We start from the raw sequence: 25,000 nt of genomic DNA on the forward strand, positions 1-25,000 counted from the left end.
CTCAGTTTTAAATGGGCGGCCCCTTATTCTAAGACCATGCCCCCTAGTTCTAGTCTCCCCCATCAGTGGGAACATCCTCTCTGCATCCACCTTGTCGAGCCCCCCTCATAATCTGATACGTTTCGATAAGATCACCTCTCATTCTTCTGAATTCCAATGAGTAGAGGCCCAACCTCCTCAACCTTTCCTCATAAGTCAACCCCCTCATCCCCGGAATCAACCGAGTGAACCTTCTCTGAACTGCCTCCAAAGCAAAGTGTATCCTTTCGTAAATACGGAGAGCAAAACTGTGCACGCAGTACTCCAGGTGTGGCCTCACCGATACCCTGTGTAACTGGAGCAAGACTTCCCTGCTTTTATACTCCATCCCCTTTGCAATAAAGGCCAAGATACCATTGGCCCTTCCTGATCACTTGCTGTACCTGCATACTAACCTTTTGTGTTTCCTGTACAAGTAACCCCCCCGACCATCTCTCTCCCTCCCCGCCTGCCCCAAACTAGACGCCGGAGATCTGGAGAGAGCGAGAGATATCACTCATGTGGGACAGCCTTATCTCATGTCCGAACAACGGGATCGGCCATGGGCGCTTACCATTTGTTCGCAAGCCTGCTTGCCGTCCATGAATCCCTTGGGAATGGCGTTCGGCGTGAGAATCTCGTACCTGGGCAGGAAGAGAGCACAGGGTCAAACCTTACGGCGCGCGCGCGGGACACCGAGAGAGACAGAGCGCGCGCGGGACACCGAGAGACAGAGCGCGCGCGGGACACCGAGAGACAGAGCGCGCGCGGGACACCGAGAGACAGAGCGCGCGCGGGACACCGAGAGACAGAGCGCGCGCGGGACACCGAGAGACAGAGCGCGCGCGGGACACCGAGAGACAGAGCGCGCGCGGGACACCGAGAGACAGAGCGCGCGCGGACACCGAGAGACAGAGCGCGCGCGGGACACCGAGAGACAGAGCGCGCGCGGGACACCGAGAGACAGAGCGCGCGCGGGACACCGAGAGACAGAGCGCGCGCGGGACACCGAGAGACAGAGCGCGCGCGGGACACCGAGAGACAGAGCGCGCGCGGGACACCGAGAGACAGAGCGCGCGCGGGACACCGAGAGACAGAGCGCGCGCGGGACACCGAGAGACAGAGCGCGCGCGGACACCGAGAGACAGAGCGCGCGCGGGACACCGAGAGACAGAGCGCGCGCGGGACACCGAGAGACAGAGCGCGCGCGGGACACCGAGAGACAGAGCGCGCGCGGGACACCGAGAGACAGAGCGCGCGCGGGACACCGAGAGACAGAGCGCGCGCGGGACACCGAGAGACAGAGCGCGCGCGGGACACCGAGAGACAGAGCGCGCGCGGGACACCGAGAGACAGAGCGCGCGCGGGACACCGAGAGACAGAGCGCGCGGGACACCGAGAGACAGAGCGCGCGCGGGACACCGAGAGAAGCAGCGCGCGCGGGACACCGAGAGACAGAGCGCGCGCGGGACACCGAGAGACAGAGCGCGCGCGGGACACCGAGAGACAGAGCGCGCGCGGGACACCGAGAGACAGAGCGCGCGCGGGACACCGAGAGACAGAGCGCGCGCGGGACACCGAGAGACAGAGCGCGCGCGGGACACCGAGAGACAGAGCGCGCGCGGGACACCGAGAGACAGAGCGCGCGCGGGACACCGAGAGACAGAGCGCGCGCGGACACCGAGAGACAGAGCGCGCGCGGGACACCGAGAGACAGAGCGCGCGCGGGACACCGAGAGACAGAGCGCGCGCGGGACACCGAGAGACAGAGCGCGCGCGGGACACCGAGAGACAGAGCGCGCGCGGGACACCGAGAGACAGAGCGCGCGCGGGACACCGAGAGACAGAGCGCGCGCGGGACACCGAGAGACAGAGCGCGCGCGGGACACCGAGAGACAGAGCGCGCGCGGGACACCGAGAGACAGAGCGCGCGCGGGACACCGAGACAGAGCGCGCGCGGGACACCGAGAGACAGAGCGCGCGCGGGACACCGAGAGACAGAGCGCGCGCGGGACACCGAGAGACAGAGCGCGCGCGGGACACCGAGAGACAGAGCGCGCGCGGGACACCGAGAGACAGAGCGCGCGCGGGACACCGAGAGACAGAGCGCGCGCGGGACACCGAGAGACAGAGCGCGCGCGGGACACCGAGACAGAGCGCGCGCGGGACACCGAGAGACAGAGCGCGCGCGGGACACCGAGACAGAGCGCGCGCGGGACACCGAGACAGAGCGCGCGCGGGACACCGAGAGACAGAGCGCGCGCGGGACACCGAGAGACAGAGCGCGCGCGGGACACCGAGAGACAGAGCGCGCGCGGGACACCGAGAGACAGAGCGCGCGCGGGACACCGAGACAGAGCGCGCGCGGGACACCGAGACAGAGCGCGCGCGGGACACCGAGAGACAGAGCGCGCGCGGGACACCGAGAGACAGAGCGCGCGCGGGACACCGAGAGACAGAGCGCGCGCGGGACACCGAGAGACAGAGCGCGCGCGGGACACCGAGAGACAGAGCGCGCGCGGGACACCGAGAGACAGAGCGCGCGCGGGACACCGAGAGACAGAGCGCGCGCGGGACACCGAGACAGAGCGCGCGCGGGACACCGAGACAGAGCGCGCGCGGGACACCGAGACAGAGCGCGCGCGGGACACCGAGACAGAGCGCGCGCGGGACACCGAGACAGAGCGCGCGCGGGACACCGAGACAGAGCGCGCGCGGGACACCGAGACAGAGCGCGCGCGGGACACCGAGACAGAGCGCGCGCGGGACACCGAGAGACAGAGCGCGCGCGGGACACCGAGACAGAGCGCGCGCGGGACACCGAGACAGAGCGCGCGCGGGACACCGAGAGACAGAGCGCGCGCGGGACACCGAGACAGAGCGCGCGCGGGACACCGAGACAGAGCGCGCGCGGGACACCGAGACAGAGCGCGCGCGGGACACCGAGAGACAGAGCGCGCGCGGGACACCGAGACAGAGCGCGCGCGGGACACCGAGACAGAGCGCGCGCGGGACACCGAGACAGAGCGCGCGCGGGACACCGAGACAGAGCGCGCGGGGGACACCGAGACAGAGCGCGCGCGGGACACCGAGACAGAGCGCGCGCGGGACACCGAGACAGAGCGCGCGCGGGACACCGAGAGACAGAGAGAGAGCGCGCGCGAGAGACAGAGAGAGAGCGGGCGCGAGAGACAGAGAGAGAGCGGGCGCGAGAGACAGAGAGAGAGCGCGCGCGAGAGACAGAGAGAGAGCGGGCGCGAGAGACAGAGCGCACCGACAGAGCGGGCGCGAGAGACAGAGAGAGAGCGCGCGCGAGAGACAGAGAGAGAGCGCGCGCGAGAGACAGAGAGAGAGCGCGCGCGAGAGACAGAGAGAGAGCGCGCGCGAGAGACAGAGAGAGAGCGCGCGCGAGAGACAGAGAGAAGAGCGGGCGCGAGAGACAGAGAGAGAGCGGGCGCGAGAGACAGAGAGAGAGCGCGCGCGAGAGACAGAGAGAGAGCGCGCGCGAGAGACAGAGAGAGAGCGCGCGCGAGAGACAGAGAGAGAGCGCGCGCGAGAGACAGAGAGAGAGCGCGCGCGAGAGACAGAGAGAGAGCGCGCGCGAGAGACAGAGAGAGAGCGCGCGCGAGAGACAGAGAGAGAGCGCGCGCGAGAGACAGAGAGAGAGCGCGCGCGAGAGACAGAGAGAGAGCGCGCGCGAGACACAGAGAGAGAGCGCGCGCGAGACACAGAGAGAGAGCGCGCGCGAGACACAGAGAGAGAGCGCGCGAGAGACACAGAGAGAGAGCGCGCGCGAGACACAGAGAGAGCGCGCGAGAGACACAGAGAGAGAGCGCGCGAGAGACACAGAGAGAGAGCGCGCGAGAGACACAGAGAGAGAGCGCGCGAGAGACACAGAGAGAGAGCGCGCGAGAGACACAGAGAGAGAGCGCGCGAGAGACACAGAGAGAGAGCGCGCGAGAGACACAGAGAGAGAGCGCGCGAGAGACACAGAGAGAGCGCGCGCGAGAGACACAGAGAGAGAGCGCGCGAGAGACACAGAGAGAGAGCGCGCGAGAGACACAGAGAGAGAGAGCGCTCGCTCGCTCTCTGTGTGTCGCTCTGTGTCCCGCTCTCTCTCTCTCTCTCTCTCTCTGTCTGTCTCCATATCCCTCAATACCCTTCCCCAACAAAATTCTGTGCCTTGCCCCGAGTATAGAAGCCCAATAGGCGATCTAATCGAGATGTTTAGATGACTGAAGGATTCGATCGGGTGGATCGAGAGGGGATCTATATCCTCCGGTTGCCGGGGGGGGGGGGGGTGGGGTCACCTTAAAGTTCGAGCCCGGCCGTTCAGGGGTGATGTCGGGCAGGAATTCTACCCACAAAGGGCAGTGGGAGTCTGGAACTCTGCCCCCCCCACCCCCAAAATACGCTGCTGGCCGATTGGAGCTTCCGACAGTCACGGTGCAGGTTCACATTCAGGCCACCGGGTGGCTCCGTCAAAACCCCCCTCCTCCGCCATCTTGTGGCGTTGGTTCACCCGTCCGCCATCTTGTCGCATCAGTCAGCTGACTCGCCCTCCAGTCAGACAGCCTTTGTTTCTTGGTAAAACCACGGGGCCGGGGTTTGCAGGAGGTCACGTGGCTGGGCGGGGGGGAAGAGAGAGGGGCAGCCATTCGAGTATCTTGCCCAAAATGGCTGGTGTTCGATTACCTTGCCCAAAATGGCTGGTGTTTGGTACCTTGACCAATATTGGCTGCTGTTGGTACCTTGACCAATATTGGCTGCTGTTGGTACCTTGACCAAAATGGCTGGTGTTTGGTACCTTGACCAATATTGGCTGCTGTTGGTACCTTGACCAAAATGGCTGGTGTTTGGTACCTTGACCAATATTGGCTGCTGTTGGTACCTTGACCAAAATGGCTGGTGTTTGGTACCTTGACCAATATTGGCTGCTGTTGGTACCTTGACCAATATTGGCTGCTGTTGGTATCTTGCCCAAAATGGCTGCTGTCTGGTCCCTTGCCCAAAATGGCTGCTGTTGGGTCCCTTGCCCAAAAATGACGGAGCCCTCCGAGTATCGCGTAGGTTCGGGACCAGCACCTCTCCCCATGACACCCCACACACCCGCTGTGACCGGCCCTTCCCCCACCCGGCCTCACCTTTGCCGGAACTCCTGGAAGACGATACGATTGGGGAAGCCTTGCCGACAGATGCGGATCCCCTCCAGCACCCCGTTGCAGCGCAGCTGATCGAGGACGAGGTGAGGTTCAAGCTTCCCGGCCTGCGTGTGTTGGGGGGGGGGGGGGGGGGGGGGGGGGGAAAAGAGAGGGAGCGGGGTCAGAGAGGAGGTCGCCACTGGCACAGAGCAGGCCGAACACTCAATCCGCCGCCTCCCAGCGGAGGGCGCGAGAGCACGCGCCGTGCCCCAAACACACCCACGGCCCCAGCCCCGCACGCACGCTCGCTCGAGGCCCAAACCCATCTCTGATCTTCCCCCCCACCCCCCCGCCTCCACTTCTCTCCACACCAGGACGGCAGAAGTCAGGAGCAGGAGTCGGCCATTCGGCCCCTCGAGCCTGCTCCGCCATTCCGTCAGATCTCGGCCGATCACAACTCCACTTTCCCGGCCGATGGCGAGGGCTGCGATGACACTAAGCTGGGTGGCGGTGTGAGCTGTGAGGAGGATGCTAAGAGGCTGCAGGGTGACTTGGACAGGTTAGGTGAGTGGGGCAAATACATGGCAGACGCAGTATAATGTGGATAAATGTGAGGTGATCCACTTTGGGGGCAAAAACAGGAAGGCAGAATATTATCTGAATGGCCACAGATCAGGAAAAGGGGAGATGCAACGAGACCTGGGTGTCATGGGACATCAGTCATTGAAAGTTGGCCATGCAGGTACAGCAGGCGGTGAAGAAGGCAAATGGCATGTTGGCCTTCATAGCGAGAGGATTTGAGTATAGGAGTAGGGAGGTCTTACTGCAGTTGTACAGGGCCTTGGTGAGGCCACACCTGGAATATTGTGTTCAGTTTTGGTCTCCTAATCTGAGGTAGGACATTCTTGCTATTGAGGGAGTGCAGCGAAGGTTCACCAGACTGATTCCCGGGATGGCAGGACTGACATATGAAGAAAGACTGGATCGACTGGGCTTATATTCACTGGAGTTTAGAAGAATGAGGGGGGGATCTCATAGAAACATATAAAATTCTGACAGGACGGGACAGGTTAGATGCAGGAAGAATGTTCCCGATGTTGAGGAAGTCCAGAACCAGGGCTCACACAGTCTAAGGATAAGGGGTAAGCCATTTAGGACCGAGATGAGGAGAAACTTCTTCACCCAGAGAATTGTGAACCTGTGGAATTCTCTACCGCAGAAAGTTGTTGGGGGCCAGTTCGTTGGATATATTCCAAAGGGAGTGAGATGTGGCCCTTACGGCTAAAGGGATCAGGGGGGGGTATGGAGAGAAGGCAGGAGTGGGGTACTGAGGGAATGATCAGCCATGATCATATTGAATGGTGGGGCAGGCTCGAAGGGCCCAATGGCCGACTCCTGCTCCTATTTCTTATGTTCTTAACCCTCCCTCAGTACTGCCCCTCCCACAGCGCAGTACGGCGCTCCCTCAGTACCGCCCCTCCGACAGCGCAGTACGGCACTCCCTCAGTACTGCCCCACCGACAGCGCAGTGCTCCCTCAGTACTGCCCCTCCGACAGTACGGTGCTCCCTCAGTACCGCCCCCTCCGACAGCGCAGTGCGGTGCTCCCTCACTCCCGCCCCTCCCCTCGGGATGCTCACCCTCTTCTCGTGGTTCGGGATGATGCATCGTACGAAGTTGGGATTGGTATTACGAAGGGTGGCCATCAGCCTCGAGAGCGATTCCTTGTACAGCTGCCCCACTGTGCGAAACATACCTTTCTTGGTCTTGTAGGACGAGCCAAACGTCATCTCGTTCATGCCCGACACCTGGTCCAAGCCCACGATCCGGTCGACTGAGGGACGAGAGGGAGAGCGAGAGGGAATTACAGCGGATGTACGGCACAGAAAGAGGCCAGTCGGTTCAATTGTTAGTCCGGGGATAGACAGATTTTCGAGCGAGAAGGGAGTGAAGGGTTATGGGGGGGGTCGGGCGGGGAAGTGGAGCTGAGCCCAGGTTCGGATCAGCCGTCATCGTATTGAATGGCGGAGCAGGGCTCGAGGGGGCGTTTACTGCAAGCGAGTTGGGGTACAAGTCTGTGGGTTCAAGACCCACTGCAGTGCACTGAGCTCAGAAACCTCGGCTGGCTCTCCCAGGACTGAGGGAGCGCCGCACTGTCGGAGGGGCAGTACTGAGGGAGCGCCGTACTGTCGGAGGAGCAGTACTGAGGGAGTGCCGTACTGTCGGAGGGGCGGTACTGAGGGAGCGCCGTACTGTCGGAGGAGCAGTACTGAGGGAGTGCCGTACTGTCGGAGGGGCGGTACTGAGGGAGCGCCGTACTATCGGAGGGGCGGTACTGAGGGAGCGCCGCACTGTCGGAGGGGCGGTACTGAGGGAGCGCCGTACTGTCGGAGGGGCAGTACTGAGGGAGCGCCGTACTGTCGGAGGGGCAGTACTGAGGGAGCGCCGTACTGTCGGAGGGGCAGTACTGAGGGAGCGCCGTACTGTCGGAGGGGCAGTACTGAGGGAGCGCCGTACTGTCGGAGGGGCAGTACTGAGGGAGCGCCGTACTGTCGGAGGGGCAGTACTGAGGGAGCGCCGTACTGTCGGAGGGGCAGTACTGAGGGAGCGCCGTACTGTCGGAGGGGCAGTACTGAGGGAGTGCCGTACTGTTGGAGGAGCAGTACTGAGGGAGCGCCGTACTGTCGGAGGAGCAGTACTGAGGGAGCGCCGTACTGTCGGAGGGGCGGTACTGAGGGAGTGCCGCACTGTCGGAGGGGCAGTACTGAGGGAGTGCCGTACTGCGCTGTCGGAGGGGCAGTACTGAGGGAGCGCCGTACTATCGGAGGGGCGGTACTGAGGGAGCGCCGCACTGTCGGAGGGGCAGTACTGAGGGAGCGCCGTACTGTCGGAGGGGCAGTACTGAGGGAGCGCCGTACTGTCGGAGGGGCAGTACTGAGGGAGCGCCGTACTGCGATGTCGGAGGGGCGGTACTGAGGGAGTGCCGTACTGTCGGAGGGGCAGTATTGAGGGAGCGCCGTACTGTCGGAGGGGCAGTACTGAGGGAGCGCCGTACTGTCGGAGGGGCAGTACTGAGGGAGCGCCGTACTGTCGGAGGGGCAGTACTGAGGGAGCGCCGTACTGTCGGAGGGGCAGTACTGAGGGAGCGGAGTACTGTCGGAGGGGCAGTACTGAGGGAGTGCTACACTGTTGGAGGAGCAGTACTGAGGGAGCGCCGTACTGCGATGTTGGAGGGGCGGTACTGAGGGAGTGCCGTACTGTCGGAGGGGCAGTACTGAGGGAGCGCCGTACTGCGATGTTGGAGGGGCGGTACTGAGGGAGCGCTGCACTGTCGGAGGGGCAGTACTGAGGGAGTGCCGCACTGCGATGTCGGAGGGGCAGTACTGAGGGAGCGCCGTACTGTCGGAGGGGCAGTACTGAGGGAGTGCCGCACTGTCGGAGGGGCAGTACTGAGGGAGTGCCGTACTGTCGGAGGGGCAGTACTGAGGGAGCGCCGTACTGTCGGAGGGGCAGTACTGAGGGAGCGCCGTACTGTCGGAGGGGCAGTACTGAGGGAGCCCCGCACTGTCGGAGGGGCAGTACTGAGGGAGTGCCGCACTGCGATGTCGGAGGGGCAGTACTGAGGGAGCGCCGTACTGTCGGAGGGGCAGTACTGAGGGAGCCCCGCACTGTCGGAGGGGCAGTACTGAGGGAGCCCCGCACTGTCGGAGGGGCAGTACTGAGGGGAGCAAAACTAAACAAGCAAGTTATTATTGAAACGGAGAAAGATTACAAAGTGCGGCAGTACAGCGGGACCTGGGGGTTACTTGTACATGAAACACAAAAGGTTAGTACGCAGGTACAGCAAGTGATCAGGAAGGGCCAATGGTATCTTGGCCTTTATTGCAAAGGGGGATGGAGTATAAAAGCAGGGAAGTCTTGCTCCAGTTACACAGGGTATTGGTGAGGCCACACCTGGAGTACTGCGTGCACAGTTTTGCTCTCCGTATTTACCAAAGGACACACTTTGCTTTGGAGGCAGTTCAGAGAAGGTTCACTCGGTCGATTCCGGGGATGAGGGGGTTGACTTATGAGGAAAGGTTGAGGAGGTTGGGCCTCTACTCATTGGAGTTCAGAAGAATGAGAGGTGATCTTATCGAAACGTATCAGATTATGAGGGGGGCGCTCGACAAGGTGGATGCAGAGAGGATGTTCCCACTGATGGGGGAGACTAGAACTAGGGGGCATGGTCTTAGAATAAGGGATTGCGGGCGACGGAGAATGAGCGATCGGCGAGGGGATCAACGTCTCGATCAAACGGCCCTCACAAGGCGAGGGGGCGGCTGGAGACGCGGAGGGGATAGGACACAGACACACAGAGTGAGGCGGAGGTGGCTGGCCAGGGGGCAGGGAAGGGCAGGGACTGTGCTCACCGTCCTTCCACAGCTCGGCCACGAAGCGGTCAGTGGACTGATGGAGCAGAGTGGCCACATTGTCGTTCAGGGGATCCATGTTCTTCATCAGCCATTCGTCGGCCTTATAGTCCACCTGTAGCGCGAGAGAGAGAGAGAGAGAGAGAGAGAGAGAGCGTGAGAAAAAGGAGGCCCATTCGGCCCCTCGAGCCTGTTACACAGGAACAGGAGGAGGCCCATTCAGCCCCTCGAGCCTGTTACACAGGAACAGGAGGAGGCCCATTCGGCCCCTCGAGCCTGTTACACAGGAACAGGAGGAGGCCCATTCAGCCCCTCGAGTCTGTTACACAGGAACAGGAGGAGGCCCATTCAGCCCCTCGAGCCTGTTACACAGGAACAGGAGGAGGCCCATTCGGCCCCTCGAGCCTGTTACACAGGAACAGGAGGCTCATTCAGCCCCTCGAGCCTGTTACACAGGAACAGGGGGAGGCCCATTCGGCCCCTCGAGCCCTGCTCCGCCATTTAATACGATCGTGGCTGGTCCGATCATGGGCTCAGCTCCACTTCCCTGCCCGCTCCCCATAACCCTTCACTCCATTATCGCTCAAAAATCTGTCTATCTCCGCCTTAAATATATTCAATGTCCCGGCTTCCACAGCTCTCTGAGGCAGCGAGTTCCACAGATTTACAACCCTCTGAGAGAAGAAATTCCTCCTCATCTCAGTTTTAAATGGGCGGCCCCTTATTCTAAGACCATGCCCCCTAGTTCTAGTCTCCCCCATCAGTGGGAACATCCTCTCTGCATCCACCTTGTCGAGCGCCCCCCTCATAATCTGATACGTTTTGATAAGATCACCTCTCATTCTTCTGAACTCCAATGAGTAGAGGCCCAACCTCCTCAACCTTTCCTCATAAGTCAACCCCCTCATCCCCGGAATCGACCGAGTGAACCTTCTCTGAACTGCCTCCAAAGCAAAGTGTGTCCTTTGGTAAATACGGAGAGCAAAACTGTGCACGCAGTACTCCAGGTGTGGCCTCACCAATACCCTGTGCAACTGGAGCAAGACTTCCCTGCTTTTATACTCCATCACCCTTTGCAATAAAGGCCAAGATACCATTGGCCCTTCCTGATCACTTGCTGTACCTGCGTACTAACCTTTTGTGTTTCATGTACAAGTAACCCCCAGGTCCCGCTGTACTGCGGCACTCCCTGACCCCTCCCCATTCACCGCCCCCCACCCCCCGACCGTGACCCCACTGACCTTGCCCGCATAGTGGATGACGCAGAAGTCGGCCTTATCCTTCAGCTGGCGGACTTTCTGGAACTTGGGATGGGTCCCTTGCTCCTGCACCAGCTTCTCCACAAAGGTCTTGTCGGTCGCCTTGGGGAACCAGCATTCCTCGTCCAGCAGGGCAAGGATCCCTGGGGTGTTGGCCTGGAGTTGCAGGGGGGAGAAACAGCAGGGTTACAGGCGCACGGAGAGCGACAGGCGCACAGAGAGCGACAGGCGCAGGCGCACAGAGAGCGCGACAGGCGCACAGAGAGCGCGACAGGCGCACAAGCGCGACAGGCGCACAGAGAGCGCGACAGGCGCACAGAGAGCGACAGGCGCACAGAGAGCGACAGGCGCACAGAGAGCGACAGGCGCACAGAGAGCGACAGGCGCACAGAGAGCGACAGGCGCACAGAGAGCGACAGGCGCACAGAGAGCGACAGGCGCACAGAGAGCGACAGGCGCAGGCGCACAGAGAGCGACACAGGCGCACAGAGAGCGCGACAGGCGCACAGAGAGCGCGACAGGCGCACAGAGAGCGCGACAGGCGCACAGAGAGCGCGACAGGCGCACAGAGAGCGCGACAGGCGCACAGAGGCGCACAGAGAGAGCGACAGGCGCACAGAGAGAGCGACAGGCGCACAGAGAGAGCGACAGGCGCACAGAGAGAGCGACAGGCGCACAGAGAGAGCGACAGGCGCACAGAGAGAGCGACAGGCGCACAAAGCGCGACAGGCGCACAGAGCGCGACAGGCGCACAGAGAGCGACAGGCGCACAGAGCGCGACAGGCGCACAGAGCGCGACAGGCGCACAGAGAGCGCGACAGGCGCACAGAGAGCGCGACAGGCGCACAGAGAGCGCGACAGGCGCACAGAGCGCGACAGGCGCACAGAGCGCGAGAGAGAGACAACACTGTCGCACGCACTCTCCCCCTCCAACGAGCACTCTTCCCCCTCACCCGCCCCAGCGCGCACTCTTTTCCCCCCCTCCCCCCGCTCTCCCTTCCTCCGGCACTCACCGGTCTCTCAATGAGATCAATGCAAGGTTGCAGGTCAAGTCCAAAATCGATGAAGTTCCATTCGATGCCCTCGCGCTGATACTCTTCCTGCTCCAGCACGAACATGGTGTGGTTGAAGAGCTGCTGAAGCTTCTCGTTGGTGTAGTTGATGCACAGCTGTTCGAAGGAGTTCAACTGCGAGAGAGGAGGGGAGGGAGCGGTGGGGAGAGAGAACAGAACGCAACTGAACATCCAGCTCCCAAGGCAGCCACGTTTGTTACACAATCAGAACATCAGAAACAGGAGCCAGGAGTGGGCCATTCGGCCCCTCGAGCCCTGCTCCGCCATTTAATACCATCGTGGCCTGATCCGATCATGGACCCAGCTCCACTTCCCTGCCCGCCCCCTTATCGGTTAAGGAACTGTCTGTCTCTGTCGTAAATATATTCAATGTCCCGGCTTCCACAGCTCTCTGAGGCAGCGAGTTCCACAGATTTACGAGAAGAAATTCCTCCTCATCTCAGTTTTAAATGGGCGGCCCCTTATTCTAAGACCATGCCCCCTAGTTCTAGTCTCCCCCATCAGTGGGAACATCCTCTCTGCATCCACCTTGTCGAGCCCCCCCCTCATAATCTGATACGTTTCGATAAGATCACCTCTCATTCTTCTGAACTCCAATGAGTAGAGGCCCAACCTCCTCAACCTTTCCTCATAAGTCAACCCCCTCATCCCCGGAATCGACCGAGTGAACCTTCTCTGAACTGCCTCCAAAGCAAAGTGTGTCCTTTGGTAAATACGGAGAGCAAAACTGTGCACGCAGTACTCCAGGTGTGGCCTCACCAATACCCTGTGTAACTGGAGCAAGACTTCCCTGCTTTTATACTCCATCCCCCTTTGCAATAAAGGTCAAGATACCATTGGCCCTTCCTGATCACTTGCTGTACCTGCGTACTAACCTTTTGTGTTTCATGTACAAGTAACCCCCAGGTCCCGCTGTACTGCAGCACTTTGCAATCTTTCTCCATTTCAATAATAACTTGCTCACCTGTCTCATCGTGGATCCCCCGAACCCAACTGGATGGTGACAGATTAGGAAAAGGGGAGGTGCAACGAGACCTGGGTGTCATGGTACATCAGTCATTGAAAGTTGGCCATGCAGGTACAGCAGGCGGTGAAGGCGGCAAATGGTATGTTGGCCTTCATAGCGAGAGGATTTGAGTATCGGAGCAGGGAGGTCTTACTGCAGTTGTACAGGGCCTTGGTGAGGCCACACCTGGAATATTGTGTTCAGTTTTGGTCTCCTAATCTGAGGAAGGACATTCTTGCTATTGAGGGAGTGCAGCGAAGGTTCACCAGACTGATTCCCGGGATGGCAGGACTGACATATGAAGAAAGACTGGATCGACTGGGCTTATATTCACTGGAATTTAGAAGAATGAGGGGGGGGATCTCATAGAAACATATAAAATTCTGACGGGATTGGACAGGTTAGATGCAGGAAGAATGTTCCCGATGTTGGGGAAGTCCAGAACCAGGGCTCACACAGTCTAAGGATAAGGGGTAAGCCATTTAGGACCGAGATGAGGAGAAACTTCTTCACCCAGAGAATTGTGAACCTGTGGAATTCTCTACCACAGAAAGTTGTTGGGGGCCAGTTCGTTGGATATGTTCAAAAGGGAGTTAGATGTGGCCCTTACGGCTAAAGGGATCAGGGGGGTATGGAGAGAAGGCAGGAGTGGGGTACTGAAGTTGCATGATCAGCCATGATCATATTGAATGGTGGGGCAGGCTCGAAGGGCCCAATGGCCTGCTCCTGCACCTATTTTCTATGTTCTATTGAGTCTTGTGAACATCGTGACTGGCTATGCCACTCCTATCATCCACCCTCTCTCCCTGCACCCTTTAATATCCCACCCAGTCTAATCCCACTCTCCCTGCACCCTTTAATATCCCACCCAGTCTAATCCCACTCTCCCCTCACTCCCCCCTTTAATATCCCACCCAGTCTAATCCCACTCTCCCCCTCCCTTAATATCCCACCCAATCTAATCCCACTCTCCCCCTTCCTTTACTATCTCACCCAGTCAAATCCCACTCTCCCCCTTCCTTCAATATCCCACCCAGTCGAATCCCACTCTCCCCTCACTCCCCCCTTTAATATCCCACCCAGTCGAATCCCACTCTCCCCTCACTCCCCCCTTTAATATCCCACCCAGTCTAATCCCACTCTCCCCCTCACTCCCCCCTTTAATATCGCACCCAGTCTAATCCCACTCTCCCGCTCACTCCCCCCTTTAATATCCCACCCAGTCTAATCCCACTCTGCCCCCCCCATTAATATCCCACCCAGTCTAATCCCCAGCATCGAAGTACTGACCACACACTCGACCAGCTCCGCTGGGCAGGGCCACATTGTCCGCATGTCCCCCCCCCCCCCCCCCGCCAGACACCAGACTCCCCAAAGCGAGCGCTCGACTCGGAACTCCTTCACGGGCAAGCGAGCCCCCAAGGTGGGCAGAGGGAACGTTACGAGGGACACACCCCTCCCCCTGATAAAGTGCAACATCCCCACCGACACCTGGGAGTCCCCCCTGGCCCAAAGACCAGTTCGCCCTAAGTGGAGGAAGTGCATCCGGGAGGGCGCTGAGCACCTCGAGTCTCGTCGCCAATTGCGAGCACGCAGAAAGCAAGCGCAGGCAGCGGAAGGAGCATGCGGCAAACCTGTCCCACCCTCCCCTTCCCTAAACGTCTATCTGTCCCACCCTCCCCTTCCCTCAACGTCCATCTGTCCCACCCTCCCCCTTTCCCTCAACGTCTATCTGTCCCACCCTCCCCTTCCCTCAACGTCTATCTGTCCCACCCTCCCCTTCCCTCAACGTCGATCTGTCCCACCCTCCCCTTCCCTCAACGTCTATCTGTCCCACCCGTGACAGGGTCTGTGGTTCCCGTATCGGACTGTTCAGTCACCCGAGATCTCGTGTTCGAGTGGGAGCAAGTCTTCCTCGATGCCCAAGAAGATATATATGTGGAACACGGACTCCTCCAGACCGCAGAAAATGCAGTTAGCGTTGAACCGTCTTAATAAAAACATAGAAAATAGGTGCAGGAGCAGGCCATTGGGCCCTTCGAGCCTGCCCCACCATTCAATATGATCATGGCTGATCATGCAACTTCAGTACCCCATTCCTGCCTTCTCTCCATACCCCCCTGATCCCTTTAGCCGTAAGGGCCACATCTAACTCCCTTTTGAATATATCCAACGAACTGGCCCCCAACAACTTTCTGTGGTAGAGAATTCCGCAGGTTCACAATTCTCTGGGTGAAGAAGTTTCTCCTCATCTCGGTCCTAAATGGCTTACCCCTTATCCTTAGACTGTGAGCCCTGGTTCTGGACTTCCCCAACATTAATAAGAACATAAGAACATAAGAATTAGGAACAGGAGTAGGCCATCTAGCCCCTTGAGCCTGCTCCGCCATTCAACAAGATCATGGCTGATCTGGCCGTGGACTGAGCACCACTTACCCGCCCGCTCCCCGTAACCCTTAATTCCCTTATTGGTTAAACATCTATCGATCTGTGACTTGAATACATTCAATGAGCTAGCCTCAATTGCTTCCTTGGGCAGAGAATTCCACAGATTCACAACCCTCTGGGAGAAGAAATTCCTTCTCAACTCCGTTTTAAATTGGCTCCCCCGTATTTTGAGGGTGTGCCCCCCTAGTTCTAGTCTCCCCGACCAGTGGAAACAACCTCTCTGCCTCTATCCTGTCTATCCCTTTCATTATTTTAAATGTTTCTATAAGATCACCCCTCGTCCTTCTGAACTCCCAACGAGTAAAGACCCAGTCTACTCAATCTATCATCATAAGGTAACCCCCTCATCTCCGGAATCAGCCGAGTGAATCGTCTCTGTACCCCCTCCAAAGCCAGTATATCCTTCCTTAAGTAAGGTGACCAAAACTGCACGCAGTACTCCAGGTGCGGCCTCACCAATACCCTGTACAGTTGCAGCAGGACCTCCCTGCTTTTGTACTCCATCCCTCTCGCAATGAAGGCCAACATCTCATTCGCCTTCCCGATTCCCTGCTGCACCTGCAAACTAACTTTTTGGGATTCGTGCACAAGGACCCCCAGGTCCCTCTGCCCCGCAGCATGTTGTAATTTCTCCCCATTCAAATAATATTCCCTTTTACTGTGTTTTTTTTCCCCCCAAGGTGGATGACCTCACACTTTCCCACATTGTATTCCATCTGCCAAACCTTAGCCCATTCGCTTAACCTATCTAAATCTCTTTGCAGCCTCTCTGTGTCCTCTACACAACCCGCTTTCCCGCTAATCTTTGTGTCGTCTGCAAACTTTGTTACACTACACTCTGTCCCCTCTTCCAGGTCATCTGTGTATATTGTAAACAGTTGTGGTCCCAGCACCGATCCCTGTGGCACACCACTAACCACCGATTTCCAACCCGAAAAGGACCCATTTATCCCGACTCTCTGCTTTCTGTTCGCCAGCCAATTCTCGATCCGTGCTAATACATTTCCTCCAGATGGCCAACTCCTGTTCCTAATTCTTATCTTCTTATGTTATGTTCTGGTTGGAGCAGAGAAGGAGATTGACCAGAATGGTCATGCATTGGACCGTACGCACCCCGCAATCTTTGACCTCCCGCACACTCCCCCGCTGCACTTCGACCTCCCGCACAGTCGGGCGCGCCACTCCGCGCTGACCGAACGCAGACCGACCTGGAAGATCTCAAATCCGGCAATGTCGAGGATTCCGATGAAGGAAGCCCCCTGCCTCTTGGTCCGGTCCAGCGCCTTGTTGATGCGATGCACCAGCCAGCGGAACAGGCGCTCGTAAGAGGCCTTGGCCAGGGCCTCGATGGCAAAGTCGGCCTGTGGGCGAGAGGGGAAGACAGGGACAGTCAGAGTTCAATTGCACCGAGGTGGGGACTCGCGCGGTCCACGTGGAGACATGGAGACAGTTGCAGAAACTTCCCCCACCCCCCGAAGGACCCGAGCGCCTTAATCCAGGCCCACACACCCACTGCGGCGCTCCCTCAGTACTGCCCCCCTCCGACAGCGCAGTACGGCGCTCCCTCAGTACCGCCCCTCCGACAGTACGGCGCTCCCTCAGTACTGCCCCTGACAGCGCAGTACGGCGCTCCCTCAGTACTGCCCCTCCGACAGCGCAGTACGGCGCTCCCTCAGTACCGCCCCTCCGACAGCGCAGTACAGCCCCTCCGACAGCGCAGTACGGCGCTCCCTCAGTACTGCCCCTCCGACAGCGCAGTGCGGCGCTCCCTCAGTACTGCCCCTCCGACGGCGCAATACGGCGCTCCCTCAGTACCGCCCCTCCGACAGCACAGTGCGGTGCTCCATCAGTACTGCCCCTCCGACAGCGCAGTACGGCACTCCCTCAGTACTGCCCCTCCGACAGCGCAGTGCGGCGCTCCCTCAGTACTGCCCCTCCGACAGCGCAGTACGGCACTCCCTCAGTACCGCTCCTCCGACAGTGCGGCGCTCCCTCAGTACCGCCCCTCCGACAGCGCAGTACGGCACTCCCTCAGTACTGCCCCTCCGACAGCGCAGTGCGGCGCTCCCTCAGTACTGCCCCCCTCCGACAGCGCAGTACGGCACTCCCTCAGTACCGCTCCTCCGACAGTGCGGCGCTCCCTCAGTACTGGCACCGGGTAGTGTGGGCCTGGATTATGGGGCTTAAGTCCTCGAGTATATACATCTACCTGGATGGGAGGGTGTAACCATCTCCCATTGGGGAGATTGTAGACTTCAACCTTCCTAGAAGGACAAGGGCAGCAGGCGCATGGGAACACCACCAACTCCACATTCCCCTCCCAGTCACACACCACCCCGACTTGGAAATATATCGGCCGTTCCTTCATCGTGGAACTCCCTCCCTAACAGCACTGTGGGAGCACCTTCACCACACGGACTGCAGCGGTTCAAGAAGGCGGCTCACCACCACCTTTTCAAGGGGCGATTAGGGATGGGCAACGTCCAAATCCCTAGGAACGAATAGAAAAATAAAATCTCCTACCATTGGGAGGGTGGGTCGTGTCAACAAGACATTGGCGACGAGGAACAACACCGCCCTCCAGTGCGCCAGTGCAGCCTTCGGCCGCCTGAGGAACAGAGTGTTCGAAGACCAGGCCCCTCAAATCCATCACCCAGCTCATGGTCTACAGGGCTGTATTGATACCCGCCCTCCTGTATGGCTCAGAGACACGGACCGTGTACAGTAGACACCTCACCCCCAGCTCATGGTCTACAGGGCTGTAGTGATACCCGCCCTCCTGTATGGCCCAGAGACACGGACCGTGTACAGTAGGTACCTCACCCCCAGCTCATGGTCTACAGGGCTGTAGTGATACCCGCCCTCCTGTGTGGCCCAGAGACACGGACCGTGTACAGCAGACACCTCGAGTCGCTGGAGAAATACCACCGACGCTGTCTCCGCGAGATCCTGCAAATCCCCCCGGGAGGACAGACGCACCAACGTTAGCGTCCTCGACCAGGCCCGACATCCCCAGCATCGAAGCACTGACCACACACTCGACCAGCTCCGCTGGGCAGGGCCCACATTGTCCGCGTGTCCCCCCCCCGCCCCCCAGACACGAGACTCCCAAAGCGAGCGCTCGACTCGGAACTCCTTCACGGGCAAGCGAGCCCCCAAGGTGGGGCAGAGGAAACGTTACAAGGGACACACCCCTCCCCTGATAAAGTGCAACATCCCCCACCGACACCTGGGAGTCCCCCCGGGCCCAAAGACCAGTCCGCCCCCGAGTGGAGGAAGTGCATCCGGGAGGGCGCTGAGCACCTCGAGTCTCGTCGCCAATTGCGAGCACGCAGAAAGCAAGCGCAAGGCAGCGGAAGGAGCGTGCGGCAAACCAGTCCCACCCTCCCCTTCCGTCAACGTCTATCTGTCCCACCCTCCCCTTCCCTCAACGTCTATCTGTCCCACCCTCCCCTTTCCCTCAACGTCTATCTGTCCCACCCTCCCCTTCCCTCAACGTCTATCTGTCCCACCCTCCCCTTCCCTCAACGTCTATCTGTCCCACCCTCCCCTTCCCTCAACGTCTATCTGTCCCACCCTCCCCTTCCCTCAACGTCTATCTGTCCCACCCTCCCCTTTCCCTCAACGTCTATCTGTCCCACTCTCCCCTTTCCCTCAACGTCTATCTGTCCCACCCTCCCCTTCCCTCAACGTCTATCTGTCCCACCCTCCCCTTCCCTCAACGTCTATCTGTCCCACCCTCCCCTTCACTCAACGTCTATCTGTCCCACCCTCCCCCTTTCCCTCAACGTCTATCTGTCCCACCCTCCCCTTCCCTCAACGTCTATCTGTCCCACCCTCCCCTTCCCCTCAACGTCTATCTGTCCCACCCTCCCCTTCCCCTCAACGTCTATCTGTCCCACCCTCCCCTTTCCCTCAACGTCTATCTGTCCCACCCTGTGACAGGGACTGTGGTTCCCGTATTGGACAGTTCAGCCACCCGAGAGCTCGAGTTAAGAGTGGGAGCGAGTCTTCCTCGGTTCCGCGATGACGGGTCGTGCGCAAGTTCACCGTAGGCTACGCTCCAACGGTCGATTAAAGGTGGACGACGTGAGGCCCGTCAGCGGTACACGTGGGAACACTGGCCCGTCGATCGCTCACCTGTTCCTTGGTCTGGGCCTTCTGTACGTAGTCGCGGCCGACCTTGATGCGTGGAGACAGGATGGCCCGGGTGAACTCAGTCACGTTCAAACCCAGCAGGTGACAGAGTTTCTGGGCGGCTGCAAGAGAGGGAGAGGGAGAGGGAGGGAGGGGGAAGAGAGAGAGGGAAAGCAGAGGGCAGGGACAGCAGAGACAATTTAGACAAACCAATTTCAAACCATTCTGAACAAACATAAGACATCTATTCGGAGAAGGTTCCCCCTACTCTTGTATTCTATGCCTCAACTATTTCGGAATCGACAAAGGGACATAGACAGGTTAACGTCGAAAATAGGTGCAGGAGCAGGCCATTGGGCCCTTCGAGCCTGCCCCCCCCGCCATTGGGCCCTTCGAGCCTGCCCCCCACCCCGCCATTGGGCCCTTCGAGCCTGCCCCCCCCGCCATTGGGCCCTTCGAGCCTGCCCCCCCGCCATTGGGCCTTTCGAGCCTGCCCCCCGCCATTGGGCCCTTCGAGCCTGCCCCCCCGCCATTGGGCCCTTCGAGCCTGCCCCCCGCCATTGGGCCCTTCGAGCCTGCCCCCCGCCATTGGGCCCATCGAGCCTGCCCCCCCGCCATTGGGCCCTTCGAGCCTGCCCCCCGCCATTGGGCCCTTCGAGCCTGCCCCCCGCCATTGGGCCCTTCGAGCCTGCCCCCCGCCATTGGGCCCTTCGAGCCTGCCCCACCATTCAATACGATCATGGCTGATCATGCAACTTCAGTACCCCACTCCTGCCTTCTCTCCATACCCCCCTGATCCCTTTAGCCGTAAGGGCCACATCTAACTCCCTTTTGAATATATCCAACGAACTGGCCCCCAACAACTTTCTGTGGTCGAGAATTCCACAGGTTCACAATTCTCTGGGTGAAGAAGTTTCTCTTCATCTCGGTCCTAAATGGCTTACCCCTTATCCTTAGACTGTGTGAGCCCCTGGTTCTGGACTTCCCCAACATCGGGAACATTCTTCCTGCATCTAAACCTGTCCAGTCCCGTCAGAATTTTACATGTTTCTATCAGATCCCCTCTCATTCTTCTAAACTCCAGTGAATATAAGCCCAGTCGATCCAGTCTTTCTTCATATGTCAGTCCCGCCATCCCGGGAATCAGTCTGGTGAACCTTCGCTGCACTCCCTCAATAGCAAGAATGTCCTTCCTCAGATTAGGAGACCAAAACTGAACACAATATTCCAGGTGTGGTCTCACCAAGGCCCTGTACAACTGCAGTAAGACCTCGCTGCTCCTATACTCAAATCCTCTCGCTATGAAGGCCAACATACCATTTGCCTTCTTCACCGCCTGCTGTACCTGCCTGCCTACTTTCAGTGAGTGGGAAAACATGTGTCAGATGGAGTATAATGTGGGAAAGTGAGAGGTCATGCACTTTGGGCAGAAAAAAAATCACAGAGCAAGTTATTATTTAAATGGAGAAAGATTAGAGTGCGGCAGTACAGCGGGACCTGGGGGTTACTTGTACATGAAACACAAAAGGTTAGTCTGCAGGTACAGCAAGTGATCAGGAAGGGCCAATGGTATCTTGGCCTTTATTGCAAAGGGGATGGAGTATAAAAGCAGGGAAGTCTTGCTCCAGTTACACAGGGTATTGGTGAGGCCACACCTGGAGTACTGCGTGCACAGTTTTGCTCTCCGTATTTACCAAAGGACACACTTTGCTTTGGAGGCAGTTCAGAGAAGGTTCACTCGGTCGATTCCGGGGATGAGGGGGTTGACTTATGAGGAAAGGTTGAGCAGGTTGGGCCTCTACTCATTGGAGTTCAGAAGAATGAGAGGCGATCTTATCGAAACGTATCAGATTATGAGGGGGGCTCGACAAGGTGGATGCAGAGAGGATGTTCCCACTGATGGGGGAGACTAGAACTAGGGGGCATGGTCTTAGAATAAGGGGCCGCCCATTTAAAACTGAGATGAGGAGGAATTTCTTCTCTCAGAGGGTTGTAAATCTGTGGAACTCGCTGCCTCAGAGAGCTGTGGAAGCCGGGACATTGAATATATTTAAGACAGAGATAGACAGTTTCTTAACCGATAAGGGGGCGGGCAGGGAAGTGGAGCTGGGTCCATGATCGGATCAACTACGATCATATTAAATGGCGGAGCAGGGCTCGAGGGGCCGAATGGCCGACTCCTGAGATGAACAAATAGTAGCAGGAATCGACCGAGTGAACCTTCTCTGAACTGCCTCCAAAGCAAAGTCTATCCTTTCGTAAATACGGAGAGCAAAACTGTGCACGCAGTACTCCAGGTGTGGCCTCACCAATACCCTGTGTAACTGGAGCAAGACTTCCCTGCTTTTATACTCCATCCCCTTTGCAATAAAGGCCAAGATACCATTGGCCCTTCCTGATCACTTGCTGTACCTGCATACTAACCTTTTGTGTTTCATGTACAAGTAACCCCCAGGTCCCGCTGTACTGCCGCAATTTGTAATCTTTCTCCATTTAAATAATAACTTGCTCTGTGATTTTTTTTCTGCCAAACTGCCTGACCTCACACTTTCCCACATTATAATCCATCGGACAAATTTTTGCCCACTCACTGAGCCTGTCTGTGTCCTTTTGTAGATTTTTTGTGTCCTCCTCACACATTGCTTTTCCTCCCATCTTTGTATCGTCAGCAAACTTGTCTACGTTACACTCAGTCCCTTCTTCCAAGTCGTTGATATAGATTGTAAATAGCTGGGGCCCCATCACTGATCCCTGCGGCACCCCACTAGTGACTGATTGCCAACCCGAGAATGAACCATTTATCCCCACTCTCTGTTCTCTGTTAGTTAGCCAATCCTCTATCCATGCTAATATATTACCCCCAACCCCGTGAACTTTTATCTTATGCAGTAACCTTTTATGTGGCACCTTGTCAAATGTCTTCTGGAAATCCAAATGCACCACATCCACTGGTTCCCCCTTATCCACCCTGCATTAATGCTGAATCAGGTTATATCTCAAGTATTACAAACAATGAATCATGGAATCACAGGAATTTACAGCACGGAAGGAGGCCATTCCGGCCCATCGTGTCCGCCTGGCGCCGGCCGACCGAGAGCCATCCCGGCCTAATCCCACTCTCGCTCCCTCGCCCTGTAGCATACGGCCCTTCAAGGTGCACTGCCTGCTGTGGTGAGGGTTTCTGCCTCGACCGCCCTTTCAGGCCTCGAGTTCCGTCCCAGACCCTGAGACCCTGCCCCAGACCCCCACCCCCCTCTGGGTGAAGACATTTCCCCCTCTAAACCCCCCCCCCAATTACTGTCAATCCACGCCCCCTGTTTGTTGACCCCTCTGCCAAGGGAAACAGGTCCGTCCTATCCACTCTATCCACCCCCCTCATCATTTTATACACCTCAATCAGGTCTCCCCTCAGCCTCCTCTGTTCCAGAGAAAACAACCCCAACCTATCCAATCTTTCCTCGTCGCCAAAATTCTCCAGTCCAAGCAACATCCTGGTAAATCTCCTCTGTACCCTCTCCAGTGCAACATCCTGGTAAATCTCCTCTGTACCCTCTCCAGTGCAACATCCTGGTAAATCTCCTCTGCACCCTCTCTAGTGCAACATCCTGGTAAATCTCCTCTGTACCCTCTCCAGTACAACATCCTGGTAAATCTCCTCTGTACCCTCTCCAGTGCAACATCCTGGTAAATCTCCTCTGCACCCTCTCCAATGCAATCGCATCTTTCCTGTAACGCGGTGACAAGAACTGTAAACGCAGTACTCCAGCTGTGGCCTAACCACTGTTGTATACAGTTTGAGCATAACCCTCCCTGCTCTGGTATTCTACGCCTTGGCCAAACAAGGCAAGCATTCCGTGTGTCTTCTTAACCACCTTATCCACCTGGCCTGCTCCCTTCAGGGATCTGTGGACCTGCACTCCAAGGTTCCCTCCGTTCCTCTCCACCCCTCAGTGTCCGACCATTTAAAGTGTGTTCCCTCGCCTCGTTAGCCCCTCCGCAAATGCATTACCTCACACTTCTCTGCACTGAACTGCATTGCCCGTTGCTCTGCCCTCCTGCCCAGTTGTATTCCCTTTCCTGGTGTCAGACAAGTGTTCGACAAACCACTAGGACAGGCCCAACACCCAAGACCATGGGCCTAAGGGTGCCCATGACGGACCAGTGCCGAAATTACGCAGTTCGAAACTGTACCTGTGTTCTCCGGCATGGACGCTTGGTCTGTGTTGCGTTCCTTCTTGAAGGAGATATTTCCAAACTGCATCACAGCAGAAACAAGTCGTAACATCGCTTTGTAAAAAAAAACGGAAGAACATTAATAGGAGCAGGAGTCGGCCATTCGGCCCCTCGAGCCTGCTCCGCCATTCAATGAGATCACAGCTGATCTGTGACCTCAAATCCACGTTCGGCTCAGTGGCGCAACCCGGTGGCCGAATCCGGTCACTGCACCGTGACGGTTTACATTCAGAAATTGGAGCAGGAGTCGGCCATTCGGCCCCTCGAGCCTGCTCCGCCATTCAATGAGATCACCGACCTTAACCCCACTTTCCCCCTCAACTCCCCCAGAGCCCAAAAAGCAACCTTCAATCACAGAAATTTACAGCGCGGAAGTAATCCATTCCGGCCCACCGTGTCCGCCTGGCGCCAGCCGACCGAGAGCCATCCCGGCCTAATCCCACTTTCCCGCTCTCGCTCCCCTCGCCCCGTGGCGTAAGGCACTTCAAGGTGCACTGCCTGCTGTGCTGAGGGTTTCTGCCTCGAACGCCCTTTCAGGCCGTGAGTTCCGTCCCAGACCCTGCCCCAGACCCCCACCCCCCTCTGGGTGAAGACATTTCCCCCTCTAAACCCCCCCCCCCCCCAATTACTGTCAATCCACGCCCCCTGGTTGTTGACCCCTCTGCCAAGGAAAACTGCTTAGGGTCCGTCCTATCCACTCTATCCAGGCCCCCTCGTCATTTTACACACCTCAATCAGGTCTCCCCTCAGCCTCCTCTGTTCCAAAGAAAACAACCCCAGCCTATCCAATCTTTCCTCGTCGCCAAAATTCTCCAGTCCCGGCAACATCCTGGTAAATCTCCTCTGTACCTCTCTAGTGCAACATCCTGGTAAATCTCCTCTGTACCCACTTCAGTGCAACATCCTGGTAAATCTCCTCTGTACCCTCTCCAGTGCAACATCCTGGTAAATCTCCTCTGTACCCTCTCCAGTGCAACATCCTGGTAAATCTCCTCTGTACCCTCTCTAGTGCAACATCCTGGTAAATCTCCTCTGTACCCTCTCCAGTGCAACATCCTGGTAAATCTCCTCTGTACCCTCTCCAGTGCAACATCCTGGTAAATCTCCTCTGTACCCTCTCCAGTGCAACATCCTGGTAAATCTCCTCTGTACCCTCTCTAATGCAACATCCTGGTAAATCTCCTCTATACCCTCTCTTGTGCAATCACATCTTTCCTGTAATATGGTGACCAGAACTGCAGGCTCGAGGGGCTGAATGGGCCTCCTGTTCCTGT

At 58.1% G+C, this 25,000-nt stretch overlaps 1 protein-coding gene across 1 annotated transcript in view; it reads right to left on the reverse strand.

Annotated features, from left to right (window-relative positions):
* Positions 1–550: 550 nt before the first annotated feature.
* LOC139245752 (myosin-10-like) overlaps positions 551–25,000 on the reverse strand; it is a gene marked incomplete at its 5' end in the record, with an annotated part of 30,548 nt that continues 6,098 nt past the window's right edge. Inside the window, 9 exons of the mRNA XM_070871269.1 lie at positions 551–662; positions 5,163–5,284; positions 6,799–6,992; positions 9,571–9,685; positions 10,812–10,985; positions 11,843–12,016; positions 16,565–16,717; positions 19,497–19,615; positions 23,685–23,780. Of these exons, the coding sequence (XP_070727370.1) occupies positions 551–662; positions 5,163–5,284; positions 6,799–6,992; positions 9,571–9,685; positions 10,812–10,985; positions 11,843–12,016; positions 16,565–16,717; positions 19,497–19,615; positions 23,685–23,780 (1,259 nt within the window). The remainder of the gene's footprint in view (positions 663–5,162; positions 5,285–6,798; positions 6,993–9,570; positions 9,686–10,811; positions 10,986–11,842; positions 12,017–16,564; positions 16,718–19,496; positions 19,616–23,684; positions 23,781–25,000) is intronic.

This window comes from Pristiophorus japonicus, unplaced genomic scaffold, assembly GCF_044704955.1.
Source record: "Pristiophorus japonicus isolate sPriJap1 unplaced genomic scaffold, sPriJap1.hap1 HAP1_SCAFFOLD_2331, whole genome shotgun sequence".
Taxonomy (NCBI): Eukaryota; Metazoa; Chordata; class Chondrichthyes; family Pristiophoridae; genus Pristiophorus; species Pristiophorus japonicus.